The 14,670-nt window shown below is 47.2% G+C and overlaps 1 protein-coding gene across 8 annotated transcripts in view; it reads left to right on the top strand.

The window, feature by feature from the left end:
* NTM (neurotrimin) overlaps positions 1-14,670 on the top strand; it is a 941,546-nt gene that overhangs the window by 533,204 nt on the left and 393,672 nt on the right. Inside the window, exon 1 of one of the 8 annotated variants that reach the window (XM_082476242.1) lies at positions 39-163. The exons of the other annotated variants lie outside the window; for them this stretch is intronic. Within the exon in view, the coding sequence (XP_082332368.1) occupies positions 54-163 (110 nt within the window). The 5' untranslated portion in view covers positions 39-53. Of the gene's footprint in view, positions 1-38; positions 164-14,670 lie in introns of those variants that run through there. 8 annotated transcript variants of the gene reach the window in all.

The following is a 14,670-nucleotide window of genomic DNA, read 5'->3' as shown; positions in this document are numbered from 1 at the left end:
GTTTTCTGCAGCTGCTGGCAGGGAGGTCGCCGCTTCCCTGGGCTGCACAATTCATGGCTGAGCTGGATGCTCTGCCCCGGAAAGGTGGTGGTCATAGGGAAACGCGCAGAGCTTCCAGAGATGAAATGTTTCCCCCAAACTGGCCTCCTAGGCTCAGGACTTGGTAAGCAGGAGGGGAGGCCGGGCCAGGGCGTCTCTGAGATGGAGGCCAGTGGCCTGAGCACTGTCTGTACCTGAAACCGGTGGCCGCGGTGACTGGCGGCCTGGCTGGGGCTCAGCGTGGACGGTCTTCTCTGGCGTGAATGAGTCCCAAAGGCCGGTCTGGCTTTCTGTGAATGCCGTCACTCTGCCTGTGCCACGGGGTGTTGCCAGCCCCGCTCCTGTACTCTGGCAGAGCTGCTGTTTCGTCCTGGGTCTGACTGTGTCTTAGCTTTCCTGGGGTGTCTTCATGCCATGAGCTGGTAGCCAGAGGGACATGCTTTCTCCGTCTGAACATGGCTTTCTGAGATTGAAGCCATGGAGACGAGTCTGATTTGTCTGTGGAAAAGATCGTTTACTTTGGTTAGCTGTGCTGTCCACTAAAGCAGTATGTTCAAAACTCATCTCCCAAATGGAAACTGGGTCTCAGTGTTGACTTGGGTCCTGCTTGACGTCTGGGGTTAAGGCTGACAGGAGTTGGAGAAGGAGAAGAAGAATCTTGACTATGTTTTGAGTAAGGTAGGATGCATCTGTCTCCCTTTTCCCCCGGCCTCCTGAAATGCTAACTCAATTTGCAGTGTCTACAAACCATACCACTCACAGAAGGGCAACACAGAATTAGTGATTGCAATGGGAGATCTTAACTCTCTGGAATTTTATGAGAGTCAGCAGGAGGTAGAAGTTAAGAAGATTCATGGGAAGAATGTATGTCTGCTTAAATAAAGTTTTCCAGACTGGGCCATTGAGCTGACTGTAAGGCAGTATGGCAATATTGCCATCCTTTGTACATGAAGATTCTTGGAGAGAGAACCTTGGTGTTGGTGCCCACTCTTTTACACCTTTTGTGACTGTCTAAGGTAGCTCTTCTAAGGTTTATGGATGGTGCATGTAAGGCAATACCCACGGGATAGAAAATGTTGCAAAAGGGACGCTGGGTTACAGAGCTGACTTGTCAGAACATTGCCAAAGGAAGCGTGTGATTTAAGGGCCTGTCATAGTCTGCAAGCACCCATGCTCCTTTGTCTTTGGCGAGCTAACGCTCATGCCCCCAGGGTACTCACTGGTTCTGGAAACCCACCTCTTCCACTGAGCCCTGAGTTAGGGACTATTTTGAGCAAAGGTTAAATGTCTAACTGCCTCACACCTCACACCTGAAATAACTGTGTATCTGCTTTATAAAGGATTTCATGGAAACTTTAAATATGCCCTGATTTCAGACTACTTAGAAAGGAAAACAAAAACAAACCTCTAAAGCAATGTAGTCGATGGCATTTAGTGTCCTCTGGATGCCCCCTTTTCCCTAACCCTTGGCTGCAAGATATAGCCCTCAAGAAATAAGATGGAGACAGTATCATACTGAGAACATTTTAGAAACGGATGGGAAGGTACTTTCAAGGAGAAGGGGGAAGGCAGTCAGCTCTGTAGAGATTTGGGGGATAAAGAAGTAGCCAAGGGGCCTTGACAGACGTAGCTGCCACATCATAGGAACAATGAGGGGATTTGGGCAGGCCGGGATCTGGTCTTCAGAGGGCAGTCCCCAGGCTCATGAGAATCAGGACTCTGCTGGATTTGTCAGATGCTCAGCTGGGGCCTGGAGCAGCCCCTCTGAAAAATCGCGTTATCGTGTACCGGCTGGCTTCTCTTTCTTTGTCTCTGCTTCCATGCCTCTTCCTGACTCACTCCGGGCCCCTCTCCTTGTCTCTCGTGCACTCACGTTTGTTTGCATTGTCACATATGCTGTAGACTCACTGGGCTTGACTGGTTGTAGATGGAGGGAGTGGGATATGGTGGGGCTTTCTCAGCCCAGCCCTGGCATAAAAAGGCCCTCCTGGAACATCTCCTGACGTCCAGGGCCAGCCACTGAGACTGACTGTCTTCCCGACAAGTAGGAGGAACACCGTCCCAGTGGAGGGAGCCCCACAGGGCAGGGATTAGAGGAGGTGAGATCTGCGTGACACCAACCTGTTGGCCATAGGCCTAATTTAGGATGTGAGCGGGGCAGCAGGTGGACCGCGCAGATGGCGCTCAAGCCTCCACAGGATGGCCATCGTCCTCCTCAGGCCCTCCCGCACTAGACGAGGAGGGGCCCCCGTGTTGGGCTGCACTTCTGTGGAGCGGAAGCCCTTAAACCCTCAAACACAGGCTCTGCATTTTGTGATGCTGTGTGCAAAGAAGCAAGTAGGAATTTCAGAATGTATTTTGTTTGCATAGAAATTGCTAAATTTGCACATAACCTGATTCCAGGTTGCAACAATCGAGTGGTTCAGGGCTCTGGGTTATTTCCCTTTTGCTTTTATTGTGTGTATGTGGGTCGTCTCTTCCTTCTTTTGTCTTCCCTCCCTTTCCTTCTTTCTTTCCTCCCTCCCTTCCTCCCTTCCTTCCTTCCTCCCATCCTCACCTCTTTCTTTTTCGTTCAGCATGTGACCAAGCTACACAGACCACAGCCATCCCTGCTCTGCCCTGAGAACCACCCTCTCCCTGTCACCGTAGGTGACCCTGAGGTTCATGCTTGTAGTTTTCTTCTCAACCAGCAGAGGACTTTTTTGCTCTCATTTCATTTTATTCTGCTTTGTTCTCACCAGTTTCATTTTTTGAGGATCTTTTGCAGTTCCCAAAGAACGAATGCTTCAGCAGCAGATTCTAATGTGAGGAAACTTTTTAGAATGTTTTATTTCCTCCAATTAACACTAATGATCCTTGTAGACATATCGGGAAACCTTTCACCTAATACGGCATCCACAGTCTGAATAGAATTACAGACAATTTGCAGTCTCCTAGTCTTTCTGCCCTCCTGCCAGTAGTCTGTACGCATATTTTTTTAAAAAGGGTGAGGTTTCATAAAATAGAATATGCAATAATAATAACATGAACTGAAGTTTCTCCAATACTCACTATGTCTTAGGGAGTATTCTAAGTGTTTTACACACTATCTCACCCATCATCCAACCTCATAACATTAACATTTAACCCTAATACAACCCCTCTGGTTGTAGGTGCTATGATTATCCCCATTTTACAGATGAGAAAACTGAGTTTACATAATTTGATTAAGGTTGCACAGCTAGGAGATTTGGAAGCCAGATTACGAGGAGTAGTAATAATAATGTTGAATGATGAATAGTACTATCAGTTATTGGTTAGTTAACTCACAATTAATCCTCACAACAACTCTCTGAAATAGAATAAATTATGTCTGTTCTATAGATGAGGACGCTGAGGCCCGGAGAGGGGAATTTACCTAAAATCACACAAGTTAGCGCGTGGCCGAGCTGGAATGCTGACCCCTTGACTTTGCAGGGCGAGCTTTCCCCACCGCATTCTGTGTTCTCGCGACTCCTTGCGGACACTTGGCATCGTCTCTCTGCTCATTTTGTCTCACACCCTGTCTTGCAATGTTGTTTATCTCTCTGTTTTCCTTCTCCACGTGGATGGGGAGCTGCTAGCTCTTGGAAGCGGGGATCCTGCTCTGTGATGCCCTGAGCACCTTGTGCTCCCAAATGTTTACTGAACAGATGAGATGACTGAAAACCAAACAAAAGTATCCCCTAGCCTCTATACAGCTGGGGTCGACCAACTAAGATGTGTGGTGTGGTTCTCACATGAAGGGCATGAGCTGGGTGTTGGTTGTGGAAAGGCTTGAGGCTGAGGCTTCTCACCCCAGGGCCTTGGGTCCAACTCAAAAGGCCAGGCTGTGGACGCAGAGGTTGAAGTGGTCATCAGCCGTGGAGGCAGATGTGCCCATGATCGCGTGGGTGGGTGGTCTACCGGTGGTCAGAGAAGAGCGCCCTCTCTCCCAGTGGGTGGGCTGCACTCGTCTGATGGAGGCAGGAGAGCCTGAGAGGCCCGGCGCGTGGGTCTCATTAATTAGAGACCGTCACTAAATGTCAGCATGTCACTGGACAACTTTGATGGATGCATTTCATGTTTTCATGGATTCCCCAAATAAGGTCGCAACCAGTAAAGTGAATTGTTTCCTTGGGGGTCATCTGCTAAGTGCTTTTTTAAAAAAAATGAGTTAAAAATAAAAGGTCTGAGAAATGTACAAGACGGAAGTTGGGTTTCGGTGTAGCAGTTCCACAGAATAGCAGAGAACAATGTGGTTTCCATACTTGAGAAAACCCATGGGGGCCCCTTCCAGCTGTAGGAGACTGTGGCATGTTATTCATACCATGGAAAGCATTTAGCATTTCGTTTTCGGAGCTGATGGATTCTCTGTTAGTCTCTCCAGCTGCTCCGTGGCCTCTTGAGGCCAGAACTCTACCTTCTTCGGGTTTCTGTCCTTAGTTCCTAGTGCATGACTTGGACCAGGGCTTTTGCTAATAAAGTCTGAGTGCAGGTCCCCCTCTTTCCTTCACTCACTCTGCTGTAGGCATCCTGACCGTCTTCCTGTTTTGTGAACACAGAAAACGTACTCTTGCTACAGAGCCTTCCCACGCATGGCCCCCACTGTGGAGGTACGCCTCCTCCAGATCTTCCCATGGACAGCTCTTCATCATTTTGGCCTTAGCTCAGGTGGAACCCCCTCCCTGAAGCTGTTCCTGACACCCAAATAAAAGTGATCCCCTACCACTTCCACCAGGCTTACGCTGGCATATCATCCTGGATTATTTCTTCAGAGCAATCATCTGTATGTGAGATTTTCCCATTCATTTATTTGGTTAGTTGCTCATGATCTGTCTTCCCCAGCGGGGTTGTAACTTCCTTGAGGATGAGTGCCTTCTCTGTCTTATTCTGTGCTGTGTCTGGCAGGTAGAAGGTGCTCAGTAAATAGCTGTTGCGTGACTGAAGGAAGGAAGGAATGTCTGCGATCACCATCTTCTCCTTGCCCTCTCTGCCCTTTTTTCCTGAGTTGTCTTGTGTTGTTCTTGCCCCGGATGTGCTCCTGACTCACTGTCATTTGCGTCTGGGTCATGCTATGGTGGGTGTGAGGTTGCTCTTGAGGAGGTTACAGATACACGTAAGTAATTGAGCCGGTGTCTTTCTGTCCAGGACACAGATGGTCTGTGTCAATTGTCTGTTACTTCATAGCTGCACCCATAACATATGCCATTTATCTGCCAGGTCACTCCCCTCTCCAGTCCTTAAGCCTCTGAAGAAATGCTACTCTCTGATGATGTACTCAACCCCAGGTAGACCTCAGGGAAATTAGCATTTTCAAGATAAAGAGGGGCACATCCTTCTGTGCCTGTCTGCCCATCCTTCTTTCTATTTGGAGTCTGCTGTCAGTGGGTGTCTGGTCATGTAACTATTGATCTGTTGTTTATGAGTTATCTTGTTCAGAATAGCGATGCCACTCAGGAAGCATGTGCTGCTCTGGCTGCTTTGGCCCCTACCGGGGTGGACCCCTGTTTGCTCACCTCTGGGGCTTGCCAGGAATCCACTGGGTGGACCGGGGCTCAGAAGAGCATGGACAGATGGGGCTGTGGAGGGAGGCTCCTGGAAGCACACACAGCCTGTTGAGGAGCCAAAAACTAAAATGGGGAAACTGAAAACCCCGTCGAACGTGGGGCAGGAGGAGAAAGGACAATGCCGGCTGTCAGGAGAACCTGAAGAACTTGCAGAAGAGGGGCAGCCGGTTCTCCAGCACTCCTCACCTACAAGGTTCGGGGCTTTGCAGAAATGCTTCTCTTTTCTTTTGAGTTTGAAAGGACTACAGAGCGCAGGGAGTTCAACCACCTGGTTTTTCAGATAGTGAGGCTAGTGATAATCAGTCTCCCACAAAGAGGGCTTCCTGCAGGGGTGCGAAGGAGCTGACATCCAGTCACACGGCATCACGCAGCTGCGAGCCCTGGCTCAGGGCTACCTGTGCCTGAGACAAGGTCACCTTGTCCTACTAAGTGCAGAAGCATCTTACTGACTGTGGGTGCCTTTGACAGAATTGGCTAACATCTATCATCATGCTCTCTCCTAACTGCTGCTTCCCTCTGCTGCTGAAGCTGGCATTCTTAGCCTTTGTCAGTTCTGCCTCTGGCTGGGTGGGAGAGCTCTGTTTACTGTGTGTCACACAGGCACTGAGCAGTCTACCAGCAGAGACTTACTGAATGCTCATAGATGCTCCATGAGGTGGATTCAGTTATTATTCCAGTTTTACAGGTCACGAAAGCAAAGCACTGGAAGGCAGAGTGAGCCATTCCCCAGAACACACCGTCCGATGGTGAATGTGCCTGGGGCTGAGAACCAGTTTTGTCTGAACACTAAGCTCATTCTCTTCTTGTACCGAAGGGCTTCCCTCATTCGGTTCCTTCTTTTCTTCACTGCCAGCTTCTTCTCTTCCCAGAAACCGAGTGCATTTCGTTGTCCTTCCTTGTTCGGGGGCACAAGAACCTCCTTTCTGGAGGTATTTTAGGAATTGGGTATGGGAGTGGGTCAGGTGTGGTGTGGTCTGTGGCACGATGGTGACACAGGGAATGACCCAGCTGGCCTCTAGAGGTCCCTTCGCGTCAGAGGATCATAGAGTCTTCATAGATTGCTCAAGTCAGGATTTTATCCAGACGGGTGGTTCTTCTGCCACCCGTTTGCGTCAGATATCAGCAATCTTGGACCCTCTCACAGGGAGTTAACAATTCCCCAGAATTACCATGTATCTCTCTGGAGTGGGGTACTGCACACATTGAGGTGGAAGCACACTTCTCTGAGGCCCACAAGCCAGTCTCTCTGGCGGCCCTAGCAGCGCGAGGCAGAATAGGTGACACCTTCACCCATAAATTTCCTTCTTTGTTGCGCTAGGAATAGGACCGTTGGCGTCTCTCCTGGGGAAGCCTGAACAAATTATAATTAATATGAATGGCACATTTATTCTCTTAAGTTCAAAGTCTCCACTGATGGGTAAAATGCAACATTATTCTTGCATGATTTGAGATCATTTTGCTTCCTTGGGAGCAGGTTGATGGGTTCCTGGTGTAATAAATAAATAATACCATTAACGTCATACAGATGGTCAAATAATAGTGTTGTTAGGAAATCAAGAATTGGTTGGGTTTAGGATGCAATTTCGAATCGCACTTGCGAGCCAAAGGCAGGGAGGAAGCAGTAGGAATGTTTCAGGTGAGTGCAATTGAAGGAGACAAAGCTCTTCAGCAAACCAGACCTTCCTAACCCATATTCCAGCGGGAGTGGCGTGCCAGAGAGAAAACGGACTTTACCACAGGGTTCTGCTAACTCGGACTCAAGTACTTTCTCTGTGTTACCTTGGGCAAGTTTTAAAAATTCTTCCGTATAAAGAGGACATTTACTACCTACCTCAAAGGATCGTTTGGGGTTAAAATGAAACGATGTACACAAAGCTTAGTCTATAATTATATAATTAGTCTCCTTCTTTCCATGTGTATAAATGTACACACATGTGTATGCATGTGTGTGTACATATAATAGTAACACATTTAGCAGTTTTCACTGTAACCTATTGTAGCTTAAACACCCATGTGGCAGCACTTTGATAGATGTACTGTGTCTGGCTCCTGGAAGATCTATGAGGGGAGGAATGCCTCTCCATCCATGTCTAATTATACTTCTCTGTGTGTTTCTCCTACACATCTGCTTAGATCCTAGGAATCTTCTTCTGTTCAAATAATTTCTTGAGCTAGTTTATATCAGAGAGGGAGTGAGGAGAAAGGTATTCCTTTATTTTTCATCAAATCTAAACACATCTGCTTAGATCCTAGGAATCTTCTTCTGTTCAAATAATTTCTTGAGCTAGTTTATATCAGAGAGGGAGTGAGGAGAAAGGTATTCCTTTATTTTTCATCACAAGATTGTTGCATAGAAAGTTAGGACAGTTCATGGCTCTGAAGATGAATTTCCTACGAGATAAAAAAACAACAACAACTAACATATGGAAGGTTCTATGGAGCCAGGTTATCTGACACGAATAACGGGGTCAGGAGTTCATGCATAGATTTAGGATTTGTAGACCTTTTTTCCTTGGGAGACTGGTTCTTCCATGACAAGTCCACTGGAGTCAGCTGGGAAAGCCAGGGTAGGGATGCCGTTGACTGTTGGGGGTGGTTAAGCCCTTCCAGCTTTGAAGCCCTGTGATTGCATTTCCCCTCGTTCCCACCTGTTCACTGAGAGGCCAGCTCAGGACTTGCACAGCAATGGTGACAAGAGAAAAGGGGGCCTCTCTGCATTTGGTCATTTTTCTCCCGTGCAGTTCTGGGGCAAGACCAGTGTGTCTGCCGTGAGAAACTGATCTCGGAATTCGCTGACGGAACTACAGGAACAATCCTTCTCATTGCAACCCTGTGCCATGGGGCTTAAAGTAGTTTAAATTATATATAGCAGTCTCAGTTGTTCATGATCTGTTTTTCCCAAATCTCATTGATTCACATGGTTGAGTTATTTGGGTTTATTTGGGTGTATTTGGCCAACTTGCTGCCTTGTCAGTATGAGATGTTTTGGCTTAGAAACCTTTTGAGAGGTTAGATTTGTCTTGTACAAAGTACATATGAATTAATCTTACAGTCTTGCTGATGGATTTTTTAAAATAATAGAATTTTTAATGAAAACAGCATCAACCACCAGGCTGATGGAAAATGACAAAACTGACATCAACCTTCAGATAAAGCTTTGCTGGCCCCATAGAGGAAAGGAAGATATGTTTGTGTGAAAATAATTTCTTGATCTTCTGTGGCTTTCAAACAGGTTATAATGTAGTGGATGAGGGGAAAAGTGCTCTTGCACTCAGAATAATCATCTTTGGACACATTTACTCATCAGGAAAGCTCAATCCAAAACAATTCTAACTGGTCAGAACCCACGAGGAAGAAAGAAAAAATATATGCAAATTATTTTTTATTTGGTGCACAAGTTATACATGAAAACTGGAAAAAGCAGTACTTCAGTGTTGTGAGTTGAATTGCATCACTCCCCGCAAAAAAAAAAAAAAAAAGATCTCTTGAAGTCCTCACATCCAGTACCTCAGAATGTGACCTTATTTGGAAATAGGTTCATTGCAGATGTAACTAGTTATTCAGATGCATTCACACCGGAGTAGGGTGGGACCCCAATGCAATACAACTGGTGTCCTAATAAGAAGATGACCTGCGGAGACAGAGTTGACACACAGGGAGAAAACCATGTGATGACAGAGACATTCGAGCAACGAGGCTGCAAGCCAAGGAGTGCCAGAGGTTGCGCATGAAGCATCAGAGCTAGGAAGATGCAGGGAGGGATTCTCTCCTACAGGTTTCATAGAGAATGTGCCCTGCAGCACCTTGATTTCAGACTGCCGGCCCCCTGAAATGTGAGACAGTACATTTCTGTTGTTTCAAGCCATGCAGATTGTAATGCTCTGTTATACAAACCCAGAAACTGATACACATGGGTGTTATAAAGAGATTGCTTAAATAATCTCTGTGTACAATTCTCCTGGTATGACTGTTCCTCCCCCAGTCATCAGCTCCCAGACTCCATCACAGATGTCTAGGAGGCTGACCCAGAGTAGGAATGTAATTAGAATTGATTACTCTCTTTTTTCCTAATAGACCATCAGGACAAACCCTATTGCATCTTACTTCTCAGTTATCTTATTAGCCACCTCAGAAGTCAAAGGTCTACCAGACTCTGCATCATTTTTTGATTCTTACTGTCATAGGGTCCTGTACATCCGATAATCTGACCCAGTTGCAAAACTCTCTCTAATCTTCTGAACCTTTTTGTTACCCTCTGGCCTCTATGATCTGTCACCAGTGAAATCCCAGTGTGTCCCCGCTTTCTTCTCTGAATGTTCCCCTCAGCTTTTGCTTAATCTGAGACTTGGCTGTTTCCTGGATCATTTCCACTCCTAGCGTCCGATCAGCAGTGGCTGTTTCTCTCCTGTATCCTTGTTGCCATGAGGCCTGAAAGCTGGAGAGGTGTTCTCCTCATTACTTACTGTGGCTTCAGCACATTTCTCTTCCCATCTCTCAGGATCCCCAGTTACGTTGATGCACACACCACGTACCCTCAGCCCCTTTCCTGCTGCAGTTTTCTACTCTCTAACCTGACCAGTCTCCTTCACTCTGGAGCTCCAGGCTGTACTTCCTAGTGTTAATCTTCAAATCCACTTTTATGACTCACGTGTTTCAAACTCTGTCTCCCAGGCGGTGTTCTTGATACCAGCTCCATGTGACCCATTGCCAGCTACCACCAACTGGATTCCCTCCATCTGTCCCCATCTGGGGCATGACACCACCATTCATCCAGCTACTCTGTCCAAAAGCCTAATAGATATATTTTTTCTTTGTCTCTTATGCTACATCTAGTCCTTCAGTAAATCCTGTGTGTCTTTACTTTTAAGATAGATCCTGGGACTTACCTTGTGGCTCAGTGCTTAAGAATCCGCCTGCCAACGCAGGGGACACGGGTTTGAGCCCTGGTCCGGGAAAATCCCGCATGCCACGGAGCAGCTAAGCCCGTGCGCCACAACTAATGAGCCTGCGCTCAAGAGTCCGCAGCCACAACTACTGAGCCCGCGAGCCACAACTGCTGAAGCCCGCACGCCTAGAGTCCATGGTCCGCAGCAAGAGAAGCCACCGCAATGAGAGGCCCGCCCACCACAACTAGAGAAAGCCCGCGCGCAGCAGGGAAGACCCAACGCAGCCAAAAATAAATAAATAAATAAATTTATTAAAAAAAAAAAAAAAAAAAAAGATGCATCCTGAAGCGGACCGTTTTCACCATCTGGAACACTATCTGCCTAGTCAAAGCTGCCATCCACCCTTTCCAAGACTGTTCCCGTGGCATCTCATCGGGTCTTCCTGCTTCCACCACGTCTGCTCTCCCGGAGTCCATCTGTGCCTGGTAGACCAAGTTGTCATTCTAGAACATAAACCAAATCACATCACTGTGTTCAAAGCCCTACAGTGGCTTCCAGTTATGTTTAGAATGAAATGCACATAAAAGGCTTTATTGCTGGTTTCCGCCTACCTATCAGACACCTTCTGTCCTCCTGCCCTGCTCACGAGGATGTAGCTCACGGAACTTCCCTGTCGTTCTTGAACCCACCAAGTCCATTCTTGCTGAGGACATGCTCCTTCCTCTCCCAGGACACACTAATGCTGTATGATGGCTCCTTCATGCCATTCATGTGTCTGCTCCAATATCCCATCCTCAGAGAGGACCTTCCAGGCCATGCTGTTTGAAATAGCCATACCCCAGCCCTACATCACTCCGTCCCCCTACCTAGCTTCAGCTTTCTCCATAGCCCTTAACACTTAGGAAATTCTGTTATTTATTTATCTGATACTTATTTATTGCCTCTGCCACTAAAATGTAAGATCCCCAAGGCCACTGACTTTATTGCTCTCATTTATAGTGGCTAAATTACTGCCTGGAACATGGCGTATATCAAGGAGTATTTTTCGAGTGAATGAAAAGTTCATTAGGAATAACAGTAAGCTGCGAATGGTGAAAACTGTTTATCTTTTGTTGGAAACAGGAGGCTCAGGTGTAGCTCTTTATTGGTCTAGGTTTGGGGGTTCTTACACAGAGCTCACACGGGGTGTGTGTGATCCAGCCTTGTCTTCTAGGACAGCTAGTGGGACAGGCCTTGCGGAGGGAATCACGGGACAGGGTGACATACTTCATAAAGTCTGCACATGCAGAATCTAAAGGACCTTTAAATTTCCACTTTCACATGCGGTTTTATACAAAATCTAATAAACACTTGAAAATCGGGATTAGTTTCTAGCTTAAGGCCTACGAACTTGGGGGGAGGGAAGGAAATGGCAGGTGGGCAGAAATCAGCCTGTGGGCCTGAAATTTAACACAGTATTCAATGTCCATTATTTTATTTGAAACTTTCTTGATGGAGGGAATTTTCCCTTAAGGCTGTAGAGCACGATGATTGAGCACAGGGTCTAGGGCGAAACCTCTCTCTGGGTTCAAACCCTGGTTCTGCCACTTTGCAGGTGTGTGACCTTTGGCACCTTGATTGACCTCACTGGGCCTCAGTTTTGTCATTGTTTCAGGGAACTAATAACAGGAGTACTGATCCAGGAGTGAAATCTGGGGCATTTAGAGCAGTGCCCAGCACTCAGGAAGTATTAGCTTTTTACAGCTGGGGAAGGACAGAGCGTGAAATGTATCTGCCGTGGGCAAACCGTGCTGCTGTGTCCCATGATCCTGGGGCCACTGCCCAGAGACACGTGGAACAAGAATATGGGCACCGGAGCCCAGGCTGGCGATAGTTGGTGCAGATTCTGCAGCTACAGGGGCATCTTGGTAGAGGAGGATTTTGAAAAGTCTTGGTAAGTTTCATTGTTTTTGGAATGTGAGCAGCGGTCTAAGGCTAGGGTGATCTGAGTTTTTGGGTTTTTTTTTTTGTTTTCTGGCCATGCCGCTTGCCTGTGGGATCTTAGTTCCCCAACCGGGGATTGAACCTGCACCCACGGCAGTGAGAGGGCAGAGCCCTAACCACTGGACCACCAGGGAATTCCCCTAGGGTGACCTGAGTTTTAGTCCTGGCTCTGTCACAGCCCACCTTGGGATGCTGCTAAGAAAATCAGCTTGCCCAGCCCCCGTTTCCCACGTGGGGAATGAGAACAGGATCCATTCTGCTCTGTTCAGTGCGTTACATCTGAGGAAGAGATTCTTAGCTGTTCAAAAATATATAAGTTGTTTATCCACGTCCTGGCCCAAAGCTTGGTTGCATTTCCCAGCCTCTTTTGAATTTAGGTGTGATCATGTGACAGAGTTCTACCCAAAGGAAGGTGAGCAAAAAGTTCTGTTGGATTGGCCCCTAAAAAGCTCCCATGTGAGATACTTCAGGCTCTTTCTCCTTACGCCATCTGGATGTTGATGCCCCAAATTACCTTGGAAACCGTGTCCCATTTGGCAGATGTTTCGTGAGCGGAGTCACTGAATGTCTGCACAGAGAGGGCTTCGGCCCCCGCCCTGCCAGCTGACCGGCAACCTCGTTCCTTAGATTATTGCATGAGGGAAAAATACACTAAAATACACTTCCTTTGTGATAAGCGTCTGCGGTTCTGGAGTTTGTTTGTTACGGTAGCTAGCATAACCCTGTCTAATCCAGTTCAGCTATTATAATTCGTATTGTCTGATTTCAGCTGCATAGAAACACACAGATGTATTTTGGAATCCAAACTTAAGCACTTATTAAAATTTCTTGGCGAGGCTTTTGGTGGCTTTTGCATGTGTCTGAAAGTAGGAACTATGGCCTTTTCAAACTGAAGCCTCAAATGTTTGATTTCCATTTGCTTCAGTCTTTACATCTCTGAACCAAGTAAAAATGTCTGCTGTACTCTACAAGTACGTGGAAACCAGTGACAAAGACAAGTTCTACCTTGAAGTAAATTAGCACGTGTCCATGATGGCTACAATTCCAGACATGCTGTAATTAGTGAAAATACCTCTCAGATGACAAATTGCTCATTAATGGCTGGAGGTGTCTTATTTAGTGTAACCTTTTGTGCTAGAGATATTCTAACATTCAGTGTTTTAACTGACACACAGAAAAGAGACAGATGGGATGACTTGTAGTCTTGTTCTTTAAAATGTTGAAGGAAAAGGAGAGAAACCACTGTCAAAGGGCAGATTTCCGAAGAGCAGTCAGGTGGTGGAGCCGTCACCTGTGGCTTTGGGGAAAGAGGAAAGGGAGGAGGGAAAGGCCTTGTGTGGGTGGGTCCTCAGGGAACAGAGGCATGCAGAGACAGTAGGATGTGAAGTGGCTCTGTTCCACGATTTTGGGGTACGGGGAGCGGGATCTTTTTGTTTTCCTTGTTGTTTCAGGATGATACACGGTGCCTGGCACATAATCGGAGCTTCCTGTGTCTGTACTGTGTCCATGTTTCACTTCGGCACCGCTGACTGCGCATCTGGTATGGGCCAGGCACTGTTCTAGGCCCCAGTTCCTCTCCCCACAGAGCTATCTTTACAAAGGGAGACGGGGCTGCAGATTGCACGCAGTGAATGAGCGTCATCTTCTCTCAGCCTGCGACTCGCACAGACCGCTTAGGAACAGGTGCCCTTTCTCCAGCCTGACTCATTCACTAGGGCTCCTGTTTGGAGAGACAGACCTGCAGGAATTCAACCCCCCTCCACCTGGGGCTCTTGATCAGGGCACGACCTGCACAACTGTACCTAATGGGTACCAGCTGCCAGTACACAAATAAGGAGACAAACAGTATGCTGCGTGGTGAAAAGTTAAATATGGGTAAGAGGCAGGATGACCTGGGGTGTAGGGACAGGGGTGTTTGCAGGGCGGCCCAGGGCATGATAGTGGGGACAGCCCTGCAGGGGTCAGCAGGAAACACATTCTAGGCAGAGGAATCAGCAAGTGTCAGTGACCTAGTAAAGGAAGAACAGGGCGAGAAAAGACGGATTTAGGAGCTTGAGTGTCGGCAGGAACTAATCAGAACGCAGGAGCACATGATGAAAGCAGCTCCAATTTTAGGGGACGAGAAATAAATAAAATCCCACATAAACAAGGCCAGCACCTGTGTCGCTGCTGTTTGCTGCGTGGAGTTTCCATGC

The sequence above is a fragment of the Balaenoptera physalus genome (assembly GCF_965194825.1).
Source record: "Balaenoptera physalus genome assembly, chromosome: 10".
Classification (NCBI taxonomy): domain Eukaryota; kingdom Metazoa; phylum Chordata; class Mammalia; order Artiodactyla; family Balaenopteridae; genus Balaenoptera; species Balaenoptera physalus.
The sequence above is the reverse complement of the archived record's forward strand: the minus strand, read 5'-3'. Positions and strand labels throughout refer to the sequence as shown.